We start from the raw sequence: 20,693 nt of genomic DNA, 5'->3' as shown, positions 1-20,693 counted from the left end.
TTTCCGCTTAGGAAACATCAAATTACACTACTTTAAGTGATCACTACCATATACATACCCATTTTTTAAAAAAAAAGAATGAGTAGAAAAATCTCATATCGAGATAGAGACAGATCTGAACAAAAACAAAAAGATCATGATAAGAGTGGGATTCGAACCCACGCCTCTTGCGAGACCAGGAAACTATTGCTAGTTGTGGAGTTAAGGTATACCTTAACCTGGCGCCTTAGACCAACTCGGCCATCTTACCAATTTGATGAAAGATGAATGAGAATATGGTTACATGAGCGGAAAATAGTGAATAGACTCAAGATCTATCACAAAACTGCTGCTTTGAAGAGTCTCTAACGATCCCAGGTCGATCGAGAATGAAAACCCCTTTACCTTATCAGTTGTGTTTTTTGTCCCAGGACTTCCAAGGTTGTCGTGGACATGACAGTAGAGATATCTAGCCCAATAATTATTCACATTTACTCTACATGTTTTGTTAGGTAGTATACACACATAAATCAAGAAAACACCATAATACACCATATACCGAACATGGCATATGAATCAATCACGCCCACTGGCGGGGGTGGCGCAGCACATCCATAATCTCCTTCTCGCTGGTCTTATCCTCTGCCAGGTCATCTTCATCCACAGGCATGTTCTCTGTCCTTGTGCCAGACACAGGGTCCATGTAAGCCCAGCTAGCAGTACGTGGGAGACTCATCAAGATACTTTCAACGCGGGCACTGGGCGTGCGCAAGCCGAAGCTAGTTCCACGATCATAGATAAGGTTGAACTCCACATAGCGGCCCCGACGAAGCTGCTGCCACTCCTTTTGTTCTGGGGTGTACAGCATATCTTTGCGTCGCTCAATGATGGGCACATAGGAAGGAAGGAAAGATGCCAGACCGTCCGAAACGAAGGAGAACAGCGTCTCCTGAGGGTTGGAGGAGGAGCCGGCGGAAGTTTGAAGGAAGTTGGCGTCGAGGTCATCAAAGAAGATACCTCCAACGCCGCGGCATTCACCACGGTGGGGGATGTAGAAGTACTTGTCACACCAGGCCTTGAACTTGGGGTAGTATGTAGCATCGTGGCGGTCGCATGTATCCTTAATGGTCTTGTGGAAGTGCTGAGCATCCTCCGGGAAGAGGTAGGTCGGGGTCAGATCCGTGCCACCTCCGAACCACCAGTTCTTGTCCCCATTAATAGGGTCCTTAGGGTCGGACGTTTCGAAGTAGCGGTAGTTGAGGTGCACCGTCGGAGCCATGGGATTGTGTGGGTGCAAGACCAGCGAGAGACCGGCGGCGAAGAAATCTAGCGAGTCCACATCTGAGCCGATAAAGGACTTGTGATCGGCACGCATCTTCTCAAGGGCTGGCCGGGGCAATTTGCCGTACACCACAGAGACGTTGACACCCGCCTTCTCAAAGACGTTTCCGTCCTGCAGCACACACGAAACGCCGCCACCGCCATTGGGACGCGACCAGGTGTCGGTCTTGAATTGTTTCCCATCGATTCTGCCTAGTTCTTCAATAATCTTCTGCTGGTGTTGCTTGATAAGCTTTTCCATCCGTAACCGCATTGGCGAGGACTCGTTGATTTTCGATGATTGCTTGAGGGCCTCATCCACTTCAACTATGGATGGAGCGTCGAGTTCCGTGACTTCTTCCGTCATCTGGAATAAATAAGCAAATTGACCTTCGTTTTTTTATGAAGCGACGTGTCATACCATTGAGTATATAATTCCGCCGATGAAAGGCACGCCAAAGGCGAGGCGCAAGTATGGTCTCCAGACAGTGAATGGCTTCGGTTCACGCGGTTCCTGCCCAGTAGAATATCCGCGAAACGAGGGTCCAGCACGACGACCGGCAATGCGAGTGCTTCGAGCAGACAACTGCCCCAGTGACCTCCGCAGAGGCGTGTATGATCGAGTGGCCATTTTTGGAATAGGATTGGTTGCGCGAATGGCTGCCAGCATGAAGTATCAAAAGGTCAATGGCCAGAACCAAGAGAGTGATAATCCAAATCTGTACAACAAAGGATTTGAATGATTTGAGAAAGAAGTTGAATTGAGTCAACAATTTAGCTAAAACACCACGCAACCTCGGTCTCAAATCGTACGACTTGCTTAGAGACGAGTTTGATCTGTTTGGCTGGATGAGATAAGCACGATAAGCTGCCGGGGGAGAAGTTGAAATAGGCACCAACGGGGACAGTACATGTAAGCCCCGGTATTGGTAAGATTGCTTTCATTTAAATATTATTAAAGGCCTGACACAAAATGTATTAAGATGTCTCTTAATCCACCAACGGAGTAGTATGTATGTAAATAACATCCATGGATGTATTTTGCTATCCACGTGAGTAAGAACCATCGAGACATCTGATTTCTGCCGCGTGACTATTGACTCACCGCCCGTAGATCCCGTGATGGTATTACCGTAACGTCAGCGGGGGAGTCGCCTTGGTCATCCTCTATCACCCCTCTTCATCTCTCTCTCTCTCTCTTTCTACTTTCCGCAAGATACTTCACATTCAGAGCTTCCCACCAAGAAAGCCACCACTGCTACCAACTTCGCACCAGAGCTTCCTGGTGTTTTGATCTTACTCTCCACCCGACCCGCTCTTACTTATCGACCCTTATCAGTCACGATGCGATCCAAGTTTAAGGACGAGCACCCCTTCGAAAAGCGAAAGGCCGAGGCTGAGCGCATCCGCCAGAAATATGCCGACCGAATTCCTGTGAGTATCTTTGATTCCAGGGGATTCCCCCGAAAGAGGGTGGTTGGCTGAAGCCAAACTCTCGGACCCTCACCGCTTGTTCGGTAGCTAACGGACTTGTCAACCTACAGGTTATCTGCGAGAAGGTCGAGAAGTCGGATATCGCCACCATCGACAAGAAGAAGTACCTGGTGCCTGCCGACCTCACTGTGGGACAGTTTGTCTATGTGATCCGCAAGCGCATAAAGCTTTCCCCCGAGAAGGCTATCTTCATCTTCGTTGATGAGGTCCTCCCTCCAACTGCTGCGCTCATGAGTAGCATCTACGAAGAGCACAAGGACGAAGATGGCTTCCTGTACATCACGTATGTTCCCCCCCTTTTTTTTGGTCAATAAATGAAATCATACTTACATAACGGTTAGATACTCGGGCGAGAACACATTCGGTGACCTGTAGAGGTTGCTGGGTCTCTCTCGTTTGCTTTGCTGTATAGCCACTCCAACCTGCACGAGTGAGTCAACGATGGATGAACGGGCAGGCGAGGAGGCTTCTGCGACCTTGGGATACTGGTTTTGGGTCACTGGCGTTTCATTCGGTGTTCTACGCATTTCCTTTCTGACTTTGCTTGGCACCTATGCTCTTTAGCTGCAACTACAATCATTATGAGCTTTCTCTGGTTGTGGTAATATTCTGGGATTCTTTTGACAATTTCTTTTTTTTTTAATGTTTTGTTCTGTCGAGCAATGACGGGACACCTGGAAACCAACCACAAATCGGGCTAGATAAAGTTTTTACACTTGAGAATATGATTTCTTCAGCCATGCTCTAGCAATGAGTAGATCTACTCTACTTCGTAGAATTCATTTATAGTATAGACCTAGATATCTATACCTCTGTACGTACGTAGTGGTCCATAGTTATCGTAGTTACCATGGAATGTTTCCAAACACTAACCCTAAATAGTTCCTCAACCCCACAAATATAAGACATGAGCACTATTCAGGCACAGTTTCACATCACTTCCGAGGTTATACTATTTACTGTATACAGGCAGCAAGTTGTATTGCAGGAATCCACTTCCGTCACTTTCAACCGACGGATTCCGATGCATATTTTCATAGAACTGTGGGGTTATCTGGTTTAGTTATGGGGGATGGACAATGAGTCTATAACTATTGGAATTATATTATAGAAATCAAGTGATTAGGGACTATAATTTACTTCTTGATACCTTGTTAAATGGCATTCTATTATACAATATGTAAACTAGTACTTATCGACAACTCCTTGGCTCTCCGATGGCGGCTCCAAAACGGGACTAGTGCCGAATGTGCCTCGATAAAATTTAACTCCGAGCACATGTTCCTGAATTCATCGGCGTTCTCATTCTCTTGCTCTTTTTTTTGGATTTCTTTACAATTAGAAAATATGTCTCCCGCTATTGCTTCCAGTGCTGGCGCTGCCTCCAAAGATGTCAAGAAAGAGTCTGCCACTGCTCGTCTCCTCGGTTCCGGTAAGTCAGATGTTCCAAAACACAAAAACTCGTTACTGACCTGTGACTCTTCTAGGCTCTGCCGGTATTGCTGAGTTGATGATCTTCCATCCCGTACGACCTTCTCCGATTCGAGAGATATTGCGACCGGACACTGACATCCTCCATAGGTTGACACCACCGCCAAGCGATTGATGAGCAACCAGACCCGGGTGAGATTCGGATTGTTTACGAACGAAAAAGTATCTATTGCTGACGGGATCCTTGACAGATCACCAGCGCTACCGCTTTCAAGGAGGTTGTATTCAGGGAGCACGTCAATGCCACAATCGGTCGCAAGTTCACCTCTCTGTTCCCTGGCCTGGGATACGCTGCCGGTTACAAGGTTTGTGACTCGTCGACAACAAAATAATAGGAGAAGGGGAACAATCAGCTCATACCGTTTGGAATCTATAGGTCCTCCAGCGCATCTACAAGTACGGCGGTCAGCCTTTCGCCCGCGATTACCTCGCTAAGCACCACGGTGCCGACTTCGACAATGCATTTGGCAAGGGTACCGGAAAGGCCATTATGCACGCCACTGCTGGAAGGTAAGAACAATTGGATCATTGGACGCGAGGATACATCTAACTCGAAATCTTTTAGTTTGATCGGTATTGGAGAGATCATTCTGCTCCCTCTCGACGTTCTTAAGATTAAGCGCCAGACTAACCCCGAGGCCTTCCGTGGCCGTGGCCTTTTCAAGATTGTTGCCGATGAGGGTATGGGTCTGTACCGTGGTGCTGGCTGGACTGCCGCCCGTAACGCCCCTGGCTCCTTCGCTGTATGCTTTGCCCCGGTCTGCTATCACTGAACCCCAACTAACTTTTGTTACAGCTCTTCGGTGGATCCGCTTTCGCCAAGGAAAAGATTTACAAGTTGACCGACTACAACACTGCCACCTGGGGCCAGAACTTTGTCGCCTCAGTCTGCGGTGCTAGCGCTTCCCTGGTCGTCTCCGCTCCCCTCGATGTCATCAAGACCCGTATCCAGAACCGCAACTTCGAGAACCCCGAGTCTGGCTTCAAGATCGTCTCCACCATGCTTAAGAACGAGGGCCCCACCAGCTTCTTCAAGGGTCTGACCCCCAAGCTTCTGATGACAGGCCCCAAGCTGGTCTTCAGCTTCTGGCTGGCACAGACTTTGATTCCTGCTTTCGGCCAGGTTGTATAGAGATCATGTTTTATAATAGTTGCATTTCCCCTTTTATTTCTCCTTTCTTGAGCTAGGTTAACTACCTAGACTTTTGTATTTTCATAGACATCTTTTATTTCTTGCGGGGATCTACTTAGGTAGCTTACATTTTCCGAATGCGATGAACTCACTCTACTTCAACACACATTCATATGGCATTATCAAGACTCCGAGGTGCTTTAAATGACAAGTTCTATTTAAATGACATATATTCTATTGCTAGAAATAACCACAAGAATAAGACGGGATGTATAGTGGGAATATCGACATCCAAAACCAGTAAACGAAAACATAACGCATATGTATAAAAAAAGAAAATAGCACAAACTTGATTCGTGAGGCATTCTACTAACCAGTAACAGCGCTTCTTTGCTTTGCTAGCCAGCCCTTGGAATCTCCCGTGCTGGCTCCATGTCGATATCGTGATACCGTCATATTGTTGTTCTGCCACCGGCTCTGAAGGTGATACCAAGCTGAGCCCACAAGGTTGAGTTCTCGGGCCTGGCTGTCGATAATATTCTGAAGCTCAAGCTAAAAAAAAGTGTCATCAGCATACTGCTAGAACCTAACAGAATCAAGGGACGACTTACCTCTCGCTCCTTGGAAATGCCATCGTCTAGGTTTTCTTCGTAGTTCTTCATACGCTCACGAAGTGATTTGACTAGCTCGTTTTGTTGCTGGATGTACTGTAGAACCAAGCTAGAATTAGCAAACGCAACCCGAATAAAACGTAGCGAGGATCCTTTGTGGGAAAACTGACCTCTGCACGCTGAGCAAGTCGTTCAACGTTCTTCTCCAAGACTCCAGCACACTGCTTTAAGAGCTCGAAGCTTGATTTTTGGGGTACTTCGCCGCCCTCAGTATTGTGGGTTTCAAACTCGCCTAGGAGCATTTGCATCTCGTTCATCACTTCCTGATCTTCGGAGCTGATCTCGCTTTGCTTGTTGTCGAGCATCTTGCGCAGTTCCTCTCGTTCCGCACAGACTTCGCGCACCAGAGTTTGGCTGGCATCAACTTCAGCCTCCAGGTGATGGACATTCTGTGTAAGGGTTTCCCAGTCATCCCGGATTTTTGTTAATTCAGCCGAGTTGTGCGCTTCGAGTCCTTGGACCATCTCGACCTGCTCCGCATTGACAAGGCCAACTTCCAGATTGTAAGTCACATGTTTTCCCTCGGATGTGTAGAACCAGAGCAATCAAACACTTACGTTCAGCCTGTGTATCAGACAGGTCCCTTTTGGCTGTTTCCAAGGTGTCCTGGACCTCTGCAATCTTCTGAAGAGCTCCGGTATAGTTCTCGTATAGTTTCCAATAGTCGTCGCTGTGAAGCATGTTAGATATCCTGTTCATAGAAATCCAATGTCGGGCAATCAAACCTTTGGGTGGAACCAGAGCGAGCCAGGTGCACGGATGCAGCAAAGTTTTCCGAGAAGCCCCCAGTGTGAGAGGCTGGCTGCTGGTTGTTAGTATCGAGAGGGTACGGTAGAGAACACATGGTACACATACAGCTGAGGGCGCTTTAATCGACTCCGTTTCCCGCTTCAAGTCATCATTATCAGATTTACTGTCAAGAGTTAGTATCCAGAAAGGCCGCGAAGGCAAATTGTATACACACAGTTGAGATTCCTTGACACCGAGTGCCTCGAAGTCCTTGTGCAATGTCCCTTGCATTTTAGGAGTCTCAGAGCCAGGCGACGCGCTGCCCGGTAAGCCGTCCATTTCCCCGAGGCGTTCACGTAGTTCGGTGATCAAAGCGTCGTCTCTCTCGTGCTGTTCGTCCGCACTTTCCAGTCGTTCGGTCAGAGCATGGTTATTGAACTCGAGTTGTTTCTTCAAATTCTGGATCTCATTGCATTCCTGCTCAACTTGTGGCAGAAGCTTGCGGTACTCTTCCAGTTCCACATCACGCTCCGAAGACCATCGCTGCTGCGCGTCTGACTCTTTCAGCTGTTGCTGGAGATCTTTGATCTGGTTCTTGAGGGTCTGGTTCTCTTTCTCAAAGTCTTGGCTGGCTTGCAGCTTTTGGCGGTATTTCTCGGCCGCATTTGCCTTGCGCGCGAGCTGATCCTTCTCGGTGCGGAGCTCATCATAGTCATCTTGCAACTTCTGATAGCGCTGGTTCTTGACTCGCAAGGACTCGACCGTCATGCGAAGGCTGTCAATTTCATCCTGGGCTGCGGTCAACTTCGCTTCTTGAGAAGCAATTAGATCGTCCTGTTGACGAGTCTTGCTTTCCAATGCCTTTGCATTGTGACCAATATCACCTTTTCCGGATTTCAATGTGACTAGCCGGTCCTCGGTAGAGGCGAGGCGATTCTGTAGGGTGTCATTGTTCTCCTGGAGACGCGCCAGGCGATTGTGCAGGTCCTCCAATGCCTTTTCCAACTCCTTTTTCTCGTGTGTTAGACGGTCGTTCTCCGCAAGCACTTTCCCGACGCGTTCTTCAAATTGCAGTTCCAGGTCCACAGGGCGATCGTGCTTGGCCAGGTCTTCCCTGAGCTCGTCCGCAGCGTCCATCGGCTCGTACTGGCCATTATGTGCCTCCTCAATAATATCCCTGAGCCCCTCTTGTGTCGAGGTGCTTAGTTCCTGGAGTGTTTGTACGTATGTTCCGGCGTTGGGGGAGCTGATGGCGGCGATCAGGAGAAGCTTCAGCAGTTTGTTTGTTTCCTTGGAAGAGGCTTTTTCGGCGATAGACTCGAGATCAGGCGATGGATCGAGACCGGAGGGTAGGATGTCATCGTTTTGGTGTCGAATGTAGTTGAGCAGTAGTTTGTGAATGTGCTTCAGGTTCTGCCACTTGGCCACCCAGTGGTCGGAGGGGTTGCGCTCTGGGATTTCCTCAAGGAAAAACTGAGGGTCGATATCCTGGAGAATCTCCCACAGAATAATTCCATCGGTCAATTCATCCGTGGCTCGGAGGGTTTTGCCCAAGGAGAAGCTGTTGATCCATTCTAACAACACCTTGGTCACCGTGTGTTCCGATGCCATTTTGACGCGTTTTAATCAAGTGACAAAGAGGCCTGTAATTCCAGCAATTCCAGCATTTCCAAGATTCGAAAGCGAGGGATTACGCAGAATGCCTCGGTGGCTCTCGAGGGAGTTTCCAGATCCACGCGCCATCGGGGCCACGGGAGTCAACTAGCGGGGAGAAAGGATGATCGGCCCTACTCCGTACAAGTTATGTTGTCTATGCTCTTTGATTTGCTACGTACCTTGACGTACACAACTCACTTCTTGAATTTTAAATGATACAATGTACTAATGAATAACTATATTGTATGTTTTTGAGAAGATCATAAAAAAAAAAAACCCTCCCCCCCAATAAACCTGTTTCCCCCAAAGGCCCTTACTAGAAGCATAAAGGCTCAACCATTTACTCCACATTGTATACATCCAAACGCCGAGGTTGCATTAAATCACGCATCATCCAATCCTTTCCGAAAATGAGATTCTCATTGGTTCATCCCAACGTGGGTTTGCCTCTGGACGTCATGATATGCTCAGTGATGCTCAGAGCCATGAGATTCATAACCCCCGGTATCTCATTAGAGAGGGCATATTAGACCGCAGCTGCATAATCTCCATACGCACTGACAACCTTATCTTCTTCGATATCCGGTTTGTATTGAGTATCCTGTGTGGAGAGGGTCTGGAGAGCGTTCACAGGAGCCTCGGCAGCGAAGCCACTAAAGCCATAGTTAGAAAGTGAGTTATAAGATAGGCACCTTGGTTGAATTTGTACTTGATCAAACCTGGATAAGAAATGTATGTTAGTATATGATATCTCTATCTTTGAGCGTGGCATAAGGTAGAACGTAATACTTACGGTATTCATGCGTGATGATGCCGCCCTAAAAGTGTCAGTTCCGAGTCATAACAGCCTCATGACAACAAAGAAGCACTGCGTACTGAAGCCACTAGCGAGACTTTGGCTTGTTTAACCACCGAGTCAGGCGTTCCCTTGGGGAAAGTAACGATGACGGACTTGAGTGAACCTGCTAGTGCTAGTGGTAGAACTAGTAGGGCGGCAAATGTAAGCTTCATATTGAAAAGAAAAAGGGCAATAATATCTGTCAAATAAGTTGGGAATGTAGTCCGTATAGAGTAAGTAAAGTAAAGTAAAGTAGAGCAAGTCGTCTGACGAGGAGTAGTTGAATGCGTCATTCCACGATCACATGACTATATCTCTTTCTGACAATCCCTTTCTCTTTGGCACTTTCACCTCAACACCTCAACCACTTCACCACTTCACTTCTCTCTCTTTTTTCTTGTCCACCTTCAATTTTTCATTGCTTCACTACTCTACAGCGCTGTTTTCTTGCATTTACCCATTCTTGGTAGTCTTCCTTGTTTCTTCATTTTCCACTCCCCGCATCTGCTTGGTTTTTCGCACGAGGCTTTTCGGCCTAGCATTTCTTCCCTCGTTTCATGACCACCCATCGGCGATTATTTGACTGGAAGGTAGATACAAAGGGCACTGGAAGGTCACGGGCTGGGTTGGACTGAGAGCAAGCGTTTGAATACTATTGTTTTCTCAATTCTCGCAAAGATAGCTAGCAAGCATTTACAAGTTCCGACTATTTCTCCATCTTTGCGCTGATCCAAGAGAATTTGTTCCTTGGAACGAGGACAAGGATTAAGAAGAAAAGAAGACAAGTCTCGATAGTCACAGGGAAAAGGACAGGCAGAAGCCATCCAAAAGGAAGAAGTGAAAAGAAGAACAATCAAACTCGGAAGCACACAAGACTCAGAGAACAAAGAACAAGAACAGGAGAAAAGAAAAGAAAAGAAAAGAAAAAAAAACAAGACCACGTGCTGAACTTTGTCTTGATATTGATTTCTGCCCTCGACATCTCTGATAAATCCAGATCACCACTCATCCCACATCGCCATAATGTCCGGCCTCATTTCCGACGAAATTGCGGAGGATTACAAGAGCTCCTTGGAGGATCTAACTACCAATGATGGAATCCAGATCCGTACTCTGACTGTCATTGCCAAAGAAAATACCGAACACGCAATGGCTATCTCCCGGGTCCTGGAGAACCACATTCGATCAGTAGGTGCTCCTGATTTTGTTGTGGCGTAGTACAGGATGAGTACTAACCACTATGTAGACACCACCCCTGCAGAAGCTTCCAGCCCTCTATGTAGCCGATTCCATTGTCAAGAACGTTGGAAGCCCCTACACCCTCTTCCTTGGCCGCAACATGTACCAGACATTTATGAATGTTTATACTCTGGTTGATGGAAACACCCGAAGGAAGTTGGATGAGATGCTCAACACATGGAAGCAGCCGGCCCCAGGCTCCCTGGACACGCGCCCGGTTTTCCCCCCCCGACATCACACGCAACATCGAGAGTGCTCTCATCAAAGCGCGCACTGCGGCTTTGCAACAACAACAGGCCCGAGCTCAACCGGACATACTCGGCCGTAGTCGTGGAAATGGGACTCCAACTGGATGGACCAACAACTCTACACAGAACATGTCTCGGCCTTCACACAACCAGTATCCCAATACTGGTCATTCCAATTCGGTAAGTCTACTTGCGTCTGCGTGTTACATGTCACCACCAGATATAAAGCTAATGAGTCTTACAGGCACCTCCCCAGATTCATCGGCAGGATATCGATTTGAGCTATCTCAATCGAGACGTGGATGCCTTGATCGCTTCTGCAAAGATTGATTTCGCTAACAGTCCTTTTAACCCCGTCTCTCAACAACGCTTGAAAGCGTTGGTAGATCTTCAGGCCATTCTACAGAAACAACAGCTTGCTCCAGATCAGCTGAAACTTGTCCGCGATCAGGTCTCTGCGCTCGCTGCCACAAGACCGCCATCGGTTGGGCCCAATGCCGCTACGAATGGCTCGGCAGTGTCCGCTCCTCCACAAATTCCCACACCACCAGCGCAACCAGTCTCGCAGCCCCTTCAGCAACTACTAAACCATAACACTCTCGCTGAATTAATCAAAGCGACCGCTTCACGTCAACAGTCCACCCCGCCACCTCAAATCCCGGCGGCGCTGCCTCAGATGCCCCAATATCCTCACCAGAGCGGCCCTCCTCAGCCAGCACCGGAGAACCCTCTTATTGCTGCCTTGAGGGCACGTGGACTTCTACCTGGTGGACCGACGCCTTCATCTCTTACGCCTTCGACTTCAACGCCAGTTCCCGGGAGATCTAATTTGCCGTTCATATTGCCCCACGGAATGCAACCTACCACCCCCGCTCCGGCTCAAACTCCAATTCCTTCCAATGGATCCTCTGGGGTCCCCATGAGCACTGCGTCTATGAAGATCCCTCGATTCGGACTTATTGTGTCTCTTTATGATTCCCGACCGAACCGGTGTGGAACTTGCGGCCGTCGCTTCTTGACCACGGACGAAGGCAAGGAAATGAAGGCCCGGCATCTGGACTGGCATTTCAAGACCAATCAGCGCATGACTGAGTCCTCTCGGCGGGCTCAGAATCGCAGCTGGTATGTTGACGAAAGGGTATGTTCATCTCATGTATTTCTTCAAATTTCATCTCTAACCTCCAATAGGACTGGATCAAATCTCGGGAGGCTGGCGACGAGAATGGCGCTGCGGATCCCCAAACCACCACCGAAGGAGCTGCAGGCGTGGATGGTAATACCAAGCAAGAGCCACCAAAGCCGTGGATTCGAGCTCCAAATGATGCCACTCTCCGCAACACCCCATGCCCCATCTGCCAAGAGAAATTCGAATCGACCTGGTCTGAGGATGTACAGGACTGGATCTGGCAAGACGCAACCAAGGTCGGAAGTCGGGTATATCATGCCAGCTGCTATTCCGAAGTGACCAAGGGCCCTGTACCGACGCGCCAGACACGAACCAGCACGCCTGACTCTGTCCTGGGCAAGCGGAAAGCTGAAGTGAGTTGCTCTGGGAGTTATTTGATGTTCAGAGAGCTAACTATACATAGGGAACTGAGTCTCCAAGCCAGAAGACGCGCATCAAGACCGAGATCTGATGATCTTTTTTTTGTACCATACTTCAACGTGATTATTACTGCATTGCATAGGGAATAACTCCCTGGCGTTAATTAGCGAATTGAGTCTTTCTACTCCCAACAAACCGTATCGTGGCTCCATCCACCTATGATCGTACATGTACAACCTCCTAAGTTGCTAAGTTGCTAAGCTGCTACGCTGCCCCGCTCGCCACATCCCCGCTATATTTTCCCCATAAATTCCTCCGTAAACTTGTCCTTTCTTCAATCTGTTCTCCAAACGTCGTCTATTGCCCCCTTTGAATCGACTCTACTCAAGTTTACTCCCGTCATGGCGCCACACATTGTTCGATGGGGTATTATGGGTATGACATCCTGGTAAAAAGAGAAAAACAGAAAAAAAGCTAACTGATTGATAGCCACTGGCTGGATCGCTGAGAGTAAGATCTTACTTACTTCTACAATATCTTGTATAAGATAAGAACTGATGAAATAACCTATCCCCCCAACAGCATTCACAAATGATCTTCTCATCGACCCTAATGTCCGCGATGCCTCTGACGTAGCCCACCAAGTGGTCGCCGTCGCCTCATCCTCGTCCAAGGAAAAGGCCGAGCAATTCATATCGGCTCGGGGAATCACAACCCCCTGCTCCGCATATGGTGACTACGAGACTCTTGTGGCCGACCCCAACGTCGATGTCATCTACGTAGCGACCCCGCACTCCCACCACTACCAGAACGTCAGACTCGCACTGGAGGCGGGCAAGAATGTTCTCTGTGAGAAAGCCTTCACCGTCAACGCTGCCCAGACTAAGATCCTCATCGAGATTGCCCGCAAGAAGAATCTCTTCCTTATGGAAGCTGTCTGGACTCGCTATTTCCCTCTTAGCATTCAGATCCGTGAGCTCATCCAGAAGGGTGAGATTGGCGAGGTCCTCCGTGTCGTGGCTGATACAAGCTTTGGCGATGATGTTGAGACGAAATGGGGTACCACACACCGCATGGTAAACCCTAATTTGGCCGGTGGTGCTCTCTTGGATTGTAAGGTCTCCGGGATTGTTGTTAAATGGAAACCCTGACTAATTTGCTCTTCTAGTGGGTATCTACTCCCTGACCTGGGTCTTCCAGACTCTGTACCACACCCTGCCCCGAGACCAGAGGAAGCCACCTACTGTCACTTCGCAGATGACTCCTTATCACCTCACCGGCGCAGATGAGTCTACAACCATGCTTCTGAGCTTCCCTACAAGCACTCCCTCGAATGGTCCTCACCCGCAACAATCGCACGGTGTCGCGCTGACCAACATTCGTGTCTCTGCTGATCCGGATGAGAAGGGCTCGGCTGGTCCTCCCATCCGTATTCAGGGCACTAAAGGCGAGATCCAGGTGTACGGCCAGCCTTTCCGACCAGAGAGCTACCGCATCATTCCCAAGAAGGGTGGCGGTGAGATCCGCGAGGTCCAATGCCCGTTCCCTGGTAATGGTAAGGGTATGTACTGGGAGGCTGATGAGGTTGCTCGTTGTCTCCGCGATGGCAAACTCGAGAGTGAGGGCCTGCCATTGGAAGAGAGTATCGTGATTATGGAGGTCATGGATGAAGTGCGAAAGCAGGGTGGTTTGACCTATCCTCAGAAGATTGAGTCAACCGAGTATCCTCTACAACTTTAGGTATGGGTTTACAGGGCAAGTTTAAATAATACTAGTATTAGGTGAATTCCTACACCACATCTACCCATGTGTGTCGCATTGAACTCCGAATGGAAAGAAAGACTACAAGATTTACCAAAAGATTCAATTGAATGCATACCGGTCTTGAGTGTATTCGGTACTCCAACGTACACACATACTATACATGGCGGTCAAGGGGAGAAACCCACGTCTATATGTGGACGAAAACACCAGCCATGCTTCCGGTGTGCCCAATTAAGAAAAAAACATAAGGGAAAAAAGAAAGGTAGACATCACGGAGCCTGGACTGGTAAATTGTCCCAAATTACCCCCCAAATTCCCCTTTTTAAAACACAACTAATCCAACAGAATTGTTTACTGGCGGAAGACTCCAAGAATGCTCTTCCAGACCTGGCCAGGCTCCTGGCTGGCATCAATGCCACGCCAGATACCGGTCTTCTTGTAGTAGTCGACAACGGGGGTGGTCTGGGCGTGGTAAGTAGCCAGACGCTTGGTGAGGGTATCGGCATTGTCATCGGAACGCTGGATCAGCGGCTCTCCGGAGATGTCGTCCTTCATGTCAGCCTTGGGCGGGTTGAAGATCTTGTGGTACGAGCGGCCAGAGGCAGGGTGGACCAGGCGGCCGGTGATACGAGCCACCAACAGGGAGTCGTCGATCTGCAGCTCAACGGCGTGCTGGAGCTTCTGATCACGGGCAGTGAGCATGTCATCGAGACGCTCGGCCTGCGCAACCGTCCGGGGGAAACCATCCAGAATGAAACTGTCCACCTCTCATGTTAATTCTGGCCAGGTTTCGGAAGAAAACAAATTTGGGAATGGAATGTAGAGATACGCACCCGTTCTTGCACTCTGGGTTGTTGTCCAGCTCGCTCTTGATCATGTTGACCATGATCTCGTCGCTAACGAGACCACCCTGGTCCATGATCTTCTTGGCTTCCTTTCCAAGGTCGGTCTTCTTTGCGACCTGGGACCGCAGCATGTCTCCGGTGGCCTATTCAGGAAATATATCAGCGGGGGGAGCTTATGTTGTACTCAGGCAAACTTTCTACTTACCAGGTGGCACGCGCAGTACTTTTCCTTAAGGTTCGGGGCCTGAGTACCCTTGCCTAATTGAAACTGTTAATATCCATTGCCTTTTTGTTTTCCCACTCCAGTTATGTTTCAATTGCATACCTGCACCAGGAGGGCCCATCAGGATGATGCGCATCTGCTCGGCAGCGGACTTGGGCTTGCCGCCATTGGCGAGACGGCTCTCAAGCTCGGACACCTTTGCCTCCAGCTGCTGGATGGTGTTCTTCAGACCGGAGACGGCCTCTTCAGTGATGGGAGCCATTGTGAATTGTAAGAGGGGAGAGTGTTGAAGAAGGGAAAGACTGTAGACGGGGAAACGGAGAAAATGGAGAAAGGGAAGAATCGCAAGGAACTTAGCGCCCGAGGTTCGGAAAGCACGGGCTTCACAAGGGAATGGATTTGAATTACTATAGTACACACAATGTAGAGGACGATGTATACAAGTTATATATCCTGATATTAATTAAATGTTTAAAATCTATACATGTTTTTTTTTTTAATATATTTTATATATTCTATATTCTTTTGTATAATAAGATTGAATCCATCAATATACAAGATAACACATAACATACATATGTATTCTTTCAAGCTTCCTCTTCACCGGGACAAGCCTGGATGCTTACTAAGTTCTCCAGCCTCAAGATGGCGCAGTTCTGTGGCGGAGAGCTCTCAAGAGCACCGGTGCATCATCGCTCTCCATCCACCGCATTCTCCTGTCTCGCGTTGATTTGCTGTTTCATTGGATTTTTATTTGATCTACGAGCTTGAATCTTTCCTTATAGCTCTCGACCTCTTTTCACCTTTTCTCCCTTTCACGATGCCTGCCACCACGGCGGACACGCTATCCCTCGTCAACCGCTCCGTGACGGTTGCCCCGTTAGTCCTCCTTTCCGTCGCAGATCACTATGGGAGAACGGCAAAGGGTACCCGGAAACGTGTGGTAGGTGTGCTGCTGGGTGAGAACTCGGGCGATAATGTCCGGGTATCAAACAGTTTTGCTGGTAAGTGCAAGCTTCGGTGAATCAAACCCATACAACAGACAAGCTGACATCTGTGTTTCTTATCTCTCTAGTCCCGTTCGAGGAGGATGAAAAAGACCCATCAGTATGGTTCTTGGATCACAACTTCGTTGAGTCGATGAGGGATATGTTCAAGAAAATCAATGCTCGCGAGAAGCTAGTCGGCTGGTACCACTCGGGTCCTAAGCTGCGCGCTTCGGATTTGGAGATCAATGAGCTCTTCAAGAAATACACGCCCAACCCCTTGCTGGTTATTGTCGACGTACAACCCAAGGAAGTCGGTGTGCCTACAGATGCTTACTTCGCCGTGGACGAAATCAAGGATGTGAGTTTACATTGAATCCGAGGGACGCACCCACCAGGCCACCAGAGCTAACCAGGGCCATTTTTGTTTCACTTGTAGGATGGCACAACAACCTCCCGAACATTTGTGCACACCCCATCGATAATCGAGGCAGAAGAAGCAGAGGAGATTGGTGTGGAGCACCTTCTCCGAGACATCAGGGACGTCGCAGTCGGCACACTTTCCACCCGTATCACGTCGCAGCTGCAGTCACTGCAAGGATTGCATCTGCGGCTACGCGATATTGGCCAATACCTCCAGAAAGTTCTCGACAAGGAACTTCCCGTCAACCACGCCATTCTAGGCAACCTCCAGGATGTCTTCAACCTCCTTCCCAATCTGTCAACCCCACCGGCGACACAGCGGACCAACGGCCAGGAGCCACAGATCGAGAACAGCGAGTTGGCACGGGCCATGAGTGTCAAGACTAATGACCAATTGATGGCTATCTACATCAGCAGCTTGATCCGTGCTATCACGGCTTTCCACGACTTAATCGATAACAAGATCCAGAACCGACAGCAGCAAGAGGAGAGTGACACCAAGCGGGACCAGGAGGCCAATGGAACTAAGGGAGACAAGGATGTCAAGAAGGCCAGTTCACCAAATGGCGACCAGAAGGAGGAGCAGGATAGCTCCGACAAGAACAAGAAGAAGAACTAAGGGTCTCTTAATTTATTCTCTTCCGGAAAGAATTGTCAATCCAATAAGTGAAGCATATGACATTTCAACCTGTTTTTTTCTTTCCCCATTTTGTATTAGCAGACCAAGTCTGTCCATTTCGCACAGCGAACCAAGACCTTAATTTCTCTGTAAGGTGTATATTTCAAGTACATCTAGAGTAACAATACTGCCCCTTGGCGTATCTACCATGCAGTCATCCTGCAATCTTAAGGGCACTGGGACAAATCCCCATTCGTGGCCAGCCGATTTCTGTGTTCAAGGAGTGATTGCCCGGACACAGGCAGATGATTCATGTGGAATGGACAAGGGTCTGGAGGACCTGTTGTCATCTGCGGATATCTGGGATGGTTCCCATATGGTCGCTTCAGCAGCTACCACGGGGCCAAGGACTCTTTGCTCCAAGTGCATAATATTCGTACATCAATTTGTGTTTGACGTGTCAAGAGCCAAGCAAATCAACCACCCCAACCAGCACACCAGCCTGCCATTTCCTCTTTGGAAACGGTGAATTTGCCATCCCCGTCAACCCCGAACAGCTCAGGACACCGTGTATATAGAATACAGGCTAGGATATGTTTGCAGGTAGGAGGCGACACCCGAGCCGTACCACAGGCTAGCGTTCCGCCAAATGAATAGGCCAACTGATTCAGTTCGTTTGTCGAATGATTCGCCGGGATTTGAGAGTCTCGGTACGCAGACAGGGTAAATGTAGGACAACTGCAATTCCAGGCACGCAGCCGAACCTCGTAGCCCTTTTCTTGGGAAACTGATGAACCGGGAAGTGAAGGCGGCGCGGAGGCAGATATCACAATGAAAATATCTTGGGGTTTCTCTAGGGATGTAGCAGATTGATCTGAGCGCACAATGCGACGAACTAGTTTGCGGTCGAGAATATCAAGGGCAGGGAGGAAGTCATTTGGGAATAGACAGTGTAATGTTAACATCAGTGGTTTGAGGGGTTTTGAATGTCCAGTTTGTGCCAATTCTGTGATCAAACGATCAATGAAGATTTGAGGAGAATTTGAATCCATTTAATGTGATGGAAAGTAGAGGTAAAGAGAACGACATTGAATAAGATGAAGATTGAAACTAAAAAAAAAAAAAAAAAAAAGAAAGTCCCGAGATATCTCAACTTCAACTTCTCTTCTACTTCTTCTTCTTCTTCCCCTTCCCATCTCCATAATCCTTCGCTTTCCCTTGCACCTTTTTCTTAAATTTATTAAATGTCGACTCTTTTTCCTTGACTTCTTCCTTATCTCCCCCACCTCCCCCACCTCCCCCATCTCCTCCATCCCCTTCATCTCCTTCATCTGCCTTCTCTCCCTTCTTCCTCTTTAGTCGATTGTAGTGCAATCCTTGAACTTCAAGATCCAACACCCTTGCTCCTTTTCCTGCATCTGCAGTCAAAGTTATCTGAAGTCGTCCACGTTGCTTAGTCCAGTCGACTATATCCTCATTGGAACCGGTACCAATATCAGAACCAATGGCAGAGCCAATAGCAGAAGTCGAAGTCTTTGCTGCTTGGGCTGTCTGGGCTGCTTCCCTCTTCTTCTCCCATCCATTTGCCCATTTCTCCCACTCCTTGCGCCTCGCATCTGCTGAGCGAGCTATATAGCTGTCGACAACTTTGGGAACCATGACATCCAGTAACTTGGCTAATTCCTTGGGATCAAAGACATTGGGGCCCGATTTGGGGACAGGACCCTTGAGTACAGGTTTCTCAAGATTCTCAGGATTCTCAGGATTCTCAGGTGGTTCAGAATCGGAGTCAGGGGTTCCCTCTTTCTGTAGTTTCTGTGCCTCTGGGTGTGTCTGTGCTTCGTCATTCGTGGGTAACCGGCGGTATGTAAAGAGATAACCGGTGGAGAGATGGATCGGGTTGCCTCCAGGCCCTTCGGGGTCCCAGTTCAAGATTTGTAGATCATTTGCCTCGCTCCATTTATCCCCTTTACCTCTAACACCGATACTGTAATGACCTCGTGTTACATCCGTGCCATGATGCAAGACCACCGAGGTCAATTTATACTGGACGACTTTTCGTTGGTTGCCCCAGCGTTCATCCATGAACCGTGTCTCGATATTTAACTGCTTGGTTAGATATACATTTGTCTCGATCTTCTTGCCCATCACACTGGTGCGGTTGAGCTGGACCAAGAGAAGCTCGGGGAAATTTGCAATTTGTTCTTTGGCTGTCTTGTTGCCTCCACAGTCCGCACACGCACCGAAATTATCCTCATGGTCAAAGTGATTTTCGATTACATCGCTCAAAGTAGGCTTCTCGGGGAGTGTGTCGCCCTCCTCTCCGGATAAGCTGATCATCATAAACCGTTGCCGTCTTGAGATGTATTTTGGGTTACAAGGGGTTTTCCCAGCGCATCTCGTCACCATGATGAGTTCGACCTCGATCATATCTTCCAAGTCTTCTTTCCTGGAGTCTCAAGTCAGTCTTCTGTGGGGGGATCTGGGGAATATGGGGATACGGGGAGAAAGAAAGAGAAAAAAAAACATACATCATAGGCTTGGTGCTCTTTTTGATGGCGCCATAAAGCACGTCAAAGTACTCTGCCGGGTCTTGTTCCGAGTCTACCCCAGCCGGTTTCCAACCACGCAAGAGCGAGTTTGTGAGAGATTTAAAGGTAGGCATCCAACTTTCAGTTTCAGCTTGACCTGCCCAAAACCCTTGAGCAATCTCAGCCACTTGACAAACTTGGCATTCACTGGGACCGTTTTCAGATGTGCCCAGAAGGCAAACATGACCCCTAGGGGCATGGTGCTCCTTGTACCAGATGAGCCAATTGTAGAATATGGGCATATGTAGAATCATCTGGAAGACAACATTTCGATAACAGTCCACTTTGCCATTTGGAAAGCCCACAGTGGTTTTATTGGGCAAGTCGGGATGCCAATACGTGGGGATGACAGTCTATCCATTTTGTTAGACTGTGTGTCGATGGTGAATGATGAGGTTGACTTGAGGTTTATACCACTTACTCGCAGTGTCCTTTTCTCCTTTGCTGACTTTACTCTTAACTCTGTTAAATCTTCCACTTCCATCTCTCCTTCTGACTCTTCGTCGTCCTCGTCGTCTACATCTTTCTCTCCCACTGCCTTTTCAACTACCTTTTTGACTGCTTCTTCTCCTTCCTTTTCGTCTGAGTCATCATCGAATACCGGTGGGTATTTCTCTGGGAGTTTCTCGGCTTGTTTAGGTTCGGCCATGATAGCAGATGAAGGGAATAGATGATGTGCAACTATTGCTCACTTGAGGGATTCGCAGTTTAATTTATCTTACCTTGCAACTGATTTTCATTGTTTTCATCGCCAAAGAAAAGATGGGCCTCGACTTGGAATTGAAAGAATTCATGATACGACCCAATGAATCAACGATATGAAGACAGTGATCAAAGAAAGGCAAGAAATCTATCGAGTCAACACCAGAGGCACTCCCTCAAAATCCATTCATACTTCA

At 48.3% G+C, this 20,693-nt stretch overlaps 11 protein-coding genes across 11 annotated transcripts; 5 read left to right on the top strand and 6 right to left on the bottom strand.

Moving 5' to 3' along the window:
* Positions 1 to 432: 432 nt before the first annotated feature.
* Positions 433 to 2,026, bottom strand: hem13 (coproporphyrinogen oxidase). The gene is made up of 2 exons (XM_056869073.1): positions 1,721 to 2,026; positions 433 to 1,666 (listed from the first exon to the last, which is right to left on the bottom strand). The coding sequence occupies exons 1-2, from the start codon at positions 1,967 to 1,969 to the stop codon at positions 560 to 562; spliced, it is 1,356 nt and encodes a 451-aa protein (XP_056733857.1). The 5' UTR covers positions 1,970 to 2,026; the 3' UTR covers positions 433 to 559.
* A 617-nt stretch (positions 2,027 to 2,643) lies between these two features.
* N7487_001324 (autophagy-related protein 8) lies at positions 2,644 to 3,168 on the top strand (the record flags this gene model as incomplete). The annotated part of the gene is made up of 3 exons (XM_056869072.1): positions 2,644 to 2,733; positions 2,844 to 3,076; positions 3,135 to 3,168. 3 exons carry the CDS (start codon positions 2,644 to 2,646, stop codon positions 3,166 to 3,168), a joined length of 357 nt encoding a protein of 118 aa, XP_056733856.1.
* Positions 3,169 to 4,071: 903 nt separating this feature from the next.
* N7487_001323 (putative mitochondrial GTP/GDP transporter Ggc1) lies at positions 4,072 to 5,619 on the top strand (the record flags this gene model as incomplete). Its single annotated transcript, XM_056869071.1, has 7 exons — positions 4,072 to 4,225; positions 4,281 to 4,318; positions 4,375 to 4,416; positions 4,476 to 4,589; positions 4,661 to 4,794; positions 4,850 to 5,027; positions 5,081 to 5,619. 7 exons carry the CDS (start codon positions 4,072 to 4,074, stop codon positions 5,414 to 5,416), a joined length of 996 nt encoding a protein of 331 aa, XP_056733855.1. The 3' UTR covers positions 5,417 to 5,619.
* Positions 5,620 to 5,785: 166 nt separating this feature from the next.
* On the bottom strand, positions 5,786 to 8,427 carry N7487_001322 (putative microtubule binding protein HOOK3; the record flags this gene model as incomplete). Its single annotated transcript, XM_056869070.1, has 7 exons — positions 5,786 to 5,968; positions 6,028 to 6,123; positions 6,198 to 6,580; positions 6,645 to 6,757; positions 6,813 to 6,889; positions 6,943 to 7,000; positions 7,052 to 8,427. 7 exons carry the CDS (start codon positions 8,425 to 8,427, stop codon positions 5,786 to 5,788), a joined length of 2,286 nt encoding a protein of 761 aa, XP_056733854.1.
* A 571-nt stretch (positions 8,428 to 8,998) lies between these two features.
* On the bottom strand, positions 8,999 to 9,483 carry N7487_001321 (uncharacterized protein; the record flags this gene model as incomplete). Its single annotated transcript, XM_056869069.1, has 4 exons — positions 8,999 to 9,125; positions 9,182 to 9,191; positions 9,266 to 9,290; positions 9,349 to 9,483. The coding sequence occupies 4 exons, from the start codon at positions 9,481 to 9,483 to the stop codon at positions 8,999 to 9,001; spliced, it is 297 nt and encodes a 98-aa protein (XP_056733853.1).
* An 830-nt stretch (positions 9,484 to 10,313) lies between these two features.
* Positions 10,314 to 12,535, top strand: N7487_001320 (putative mRNA cleavage factor complex component Pcf11). Its single transcript, XM_056869068.1, has 6 exons — positions 10,314 to 10,498; positions 10,557 to 10,766; positions 10,801 to 10,977; positions 11,042 to 11,935; positions 11,986 to 12,336; positions 12,387 to 12,535. Exons 1-6 carry the CDS (start codon positions 10,334 to 10,336, stop codon positions 12,432 to 12,434), a joined length of 1,845 nt encoding a protein of 614 aa, XP_056733852.1. The 5' UTR covers positions 10,314 to 10,333; the 3' UTR covers positions 12,435 to 12,535.
* A 163-nt stretch (positions 12,536 to 12,698) lies between these two features.
* Positions 12,699 to 14,083, top strand: N7487_001319 (Gfo/Idh/MocA family protein; the record flags this gene model as incomplete). Its single annotated transcript, XM_056869067.1, has 4 exons — positions 12,699 to 12,778; positions 12,833 to 12,853; positions 12,926 to 13,456; positions 13,512 to 14,083. Exons 1-4 carry the CDS (start codon positions 12,745 to 12,747, stop codon positions 14,081 to 14,083), a joined length of 1,158 nt encoding a protein of 385 aa, XP_056733851.1. The 5' UTR covers positions 12,699 to 12,744.
* A 127-nt stretch (positions 14,084 to 14,210) lies between these two features.
* adk1 (adenylate kinase ADK1) lies at positions 14,211 to 15,562 on the bottom strand. The gene is made up of 4 exons (XM_056869066.1): positions 15,278 to 15,562; positions 15,158 to 15,210; positions 14,941 to 15,095; positions 14,211 to 14,864 (listed from the first exon to the last, which is right to left on the bottom strand). The coding sequence occupies exons 1-4, from the start codon at positions 15,435 to 15,437 to the stop codon at positions 14,459 to 14,461; spliced, it is 774 nt and encodes a 257-aa protein (XP_056733850.1). The 5' UTR covers positions 15,438 to 15,562; the 3' UTR covers positions 14,211 to 14,458.
* Positions 15,563 to 15,995: 433 nt separating this feature from the next.
* Positions 15,996 to 17,203, top strand: rpn8 (proteasome regulatory particle lid subunit RPN8; the record flags this gene model as incomplete). The annotated part of the gene is made up of 3 exons (XM_056869065.1): positions 15,996 to 16,179; positions 16,251 to 16,522; positions 16,601 to 17,203. 3 exons carry the CDS (start codon positions 15,996 to 15,998, stop codon positions 17,201 to 17,203), a joined length of 1,059 nt encoding a protein of 352 aa, XP_056733849.1.
* Positions 17,204 to 17,679: 476 nt separating this feature from the next.
* N7487_001316 (uncharacterized protein) lies at positions 17,680 to 18,255 on the bottom strand (the record flags this gene model as incomplete). Its single annotated transcript, XM_056869064.1, has 1 exon — positions 17,680 to 18,255. One exon carries the CDS (start codon positions 18,253 to 18,255, stop codon positions 17,680 to 17,682), a length of 576 nt encoding a protein of 191 aa, XP_056733848.1.
* Positions 18,256 to 18,370: 115 nt separating this feature from the next.
* Positions 18,371 to 20,443, bottom strand: N7487_001315 (ubiquitin carboxyl-terminal hydrolase; the record flags this gene model as incomplete). Its single annotated transcript, XM_056869063.1, has 3 exons — positions 18,371 to 19,652; positions 19,735 to 20,147; positions 20,216 to 20,443. The coding sequence occupies 3 exons, from the start codon at positions 20,441 to 20,443 to the stop codon at positions 18,371 to 18,373; spliced, it is 1,923 nt and encodes a 640-aa protein (XP_056733847.1).
* Positions 20,444 to 20,693: the final 250 nt, after the last annotated feature.

This window comes from Penicillium crustosum (genome assembly GCF_028827405.1).
Source record: "Penicillium crustosum strain IBT 35664 chromosome Unknown utg000001l_segment0_segment0, whole genome shotgun sequence".
NCBI lineage: Eukaryota > Fungi > Ascomycota > Eurotiomycetes > Eurotiales > Aspergillaceae > Penicillium > Penicillium crustosum.
The sequence above is the reverse complement of the archived record's forward strand: the minus strand, read 5'-3'. Positions and strand labels throughout refer to the sequence as shown.

What these genes read in the sequence shown, in the direction of transcription:
- hem13 (XM_056869073.1), bottom strand. Translation starts at nt 1,969, where the DNA reads ATGCTGGCAGCCATTCGCGCAACCAATCCTATTCCAAAAATGGCCACT. An exon ending in GCGGAATTATATACTCAATG is followed by an intron (nt 1,667 to 1,720) that starts GTATGACACGTC and finishes TATTTATTCCAG; the next exon opens with ATGACGGAAGAAGTCACGGA.
- N7487_001320 (XM_056869068.1), top strand. Translation starts at nt 10,334, where the DNA reads ATGTCCGGCCTCATTTCCGACGAAATTGCGGAGGATTACAAGAGCTCC. An exon ending in GCTCCCTGGACACGCGCCCG is followed by an intron (nt 10,767 to 10,800) that starts GTTTTCCCCCCC and finishes CGCAACATCGAG; the next exon opens with AGTGCTCTCATCAAAGCGCG. An exon ending in GCTGGTATGTTGACGAAAGG is followed by an intron (nt 11,936 to 11,985) that starts GTATGTTCATCT and finishes AACCTCCAATAG; the next exon opens with GACTGGATCAAATCTCGGGA.
- adk1 (XM_056869066.1), bottom strand. Translation starts at nt 15,437, where the DNA reads ATGGCTCCCATCACTGAAGAGGCCGTCTCCGGTCTGAAGAACACCATC. An exon ending in GATGGGCCCTCCTGGTGCAG is followed by an intron (nt 15,211 to 15,277) that starts GTATGCAATTGA and finishes AGTTTCAATTAG; the next exon opens with GCAAGGGTACTCAGGCCCCG. An exon ending in AACCCAGAGTGCAAGAACGG is followed by an intron (nt 14,865 to 14,940) that starts GTGCGTATCTCT and finishes AGAGGTGGACAG; the next exon opens with TTTCATTCTGGATGGTTTCC.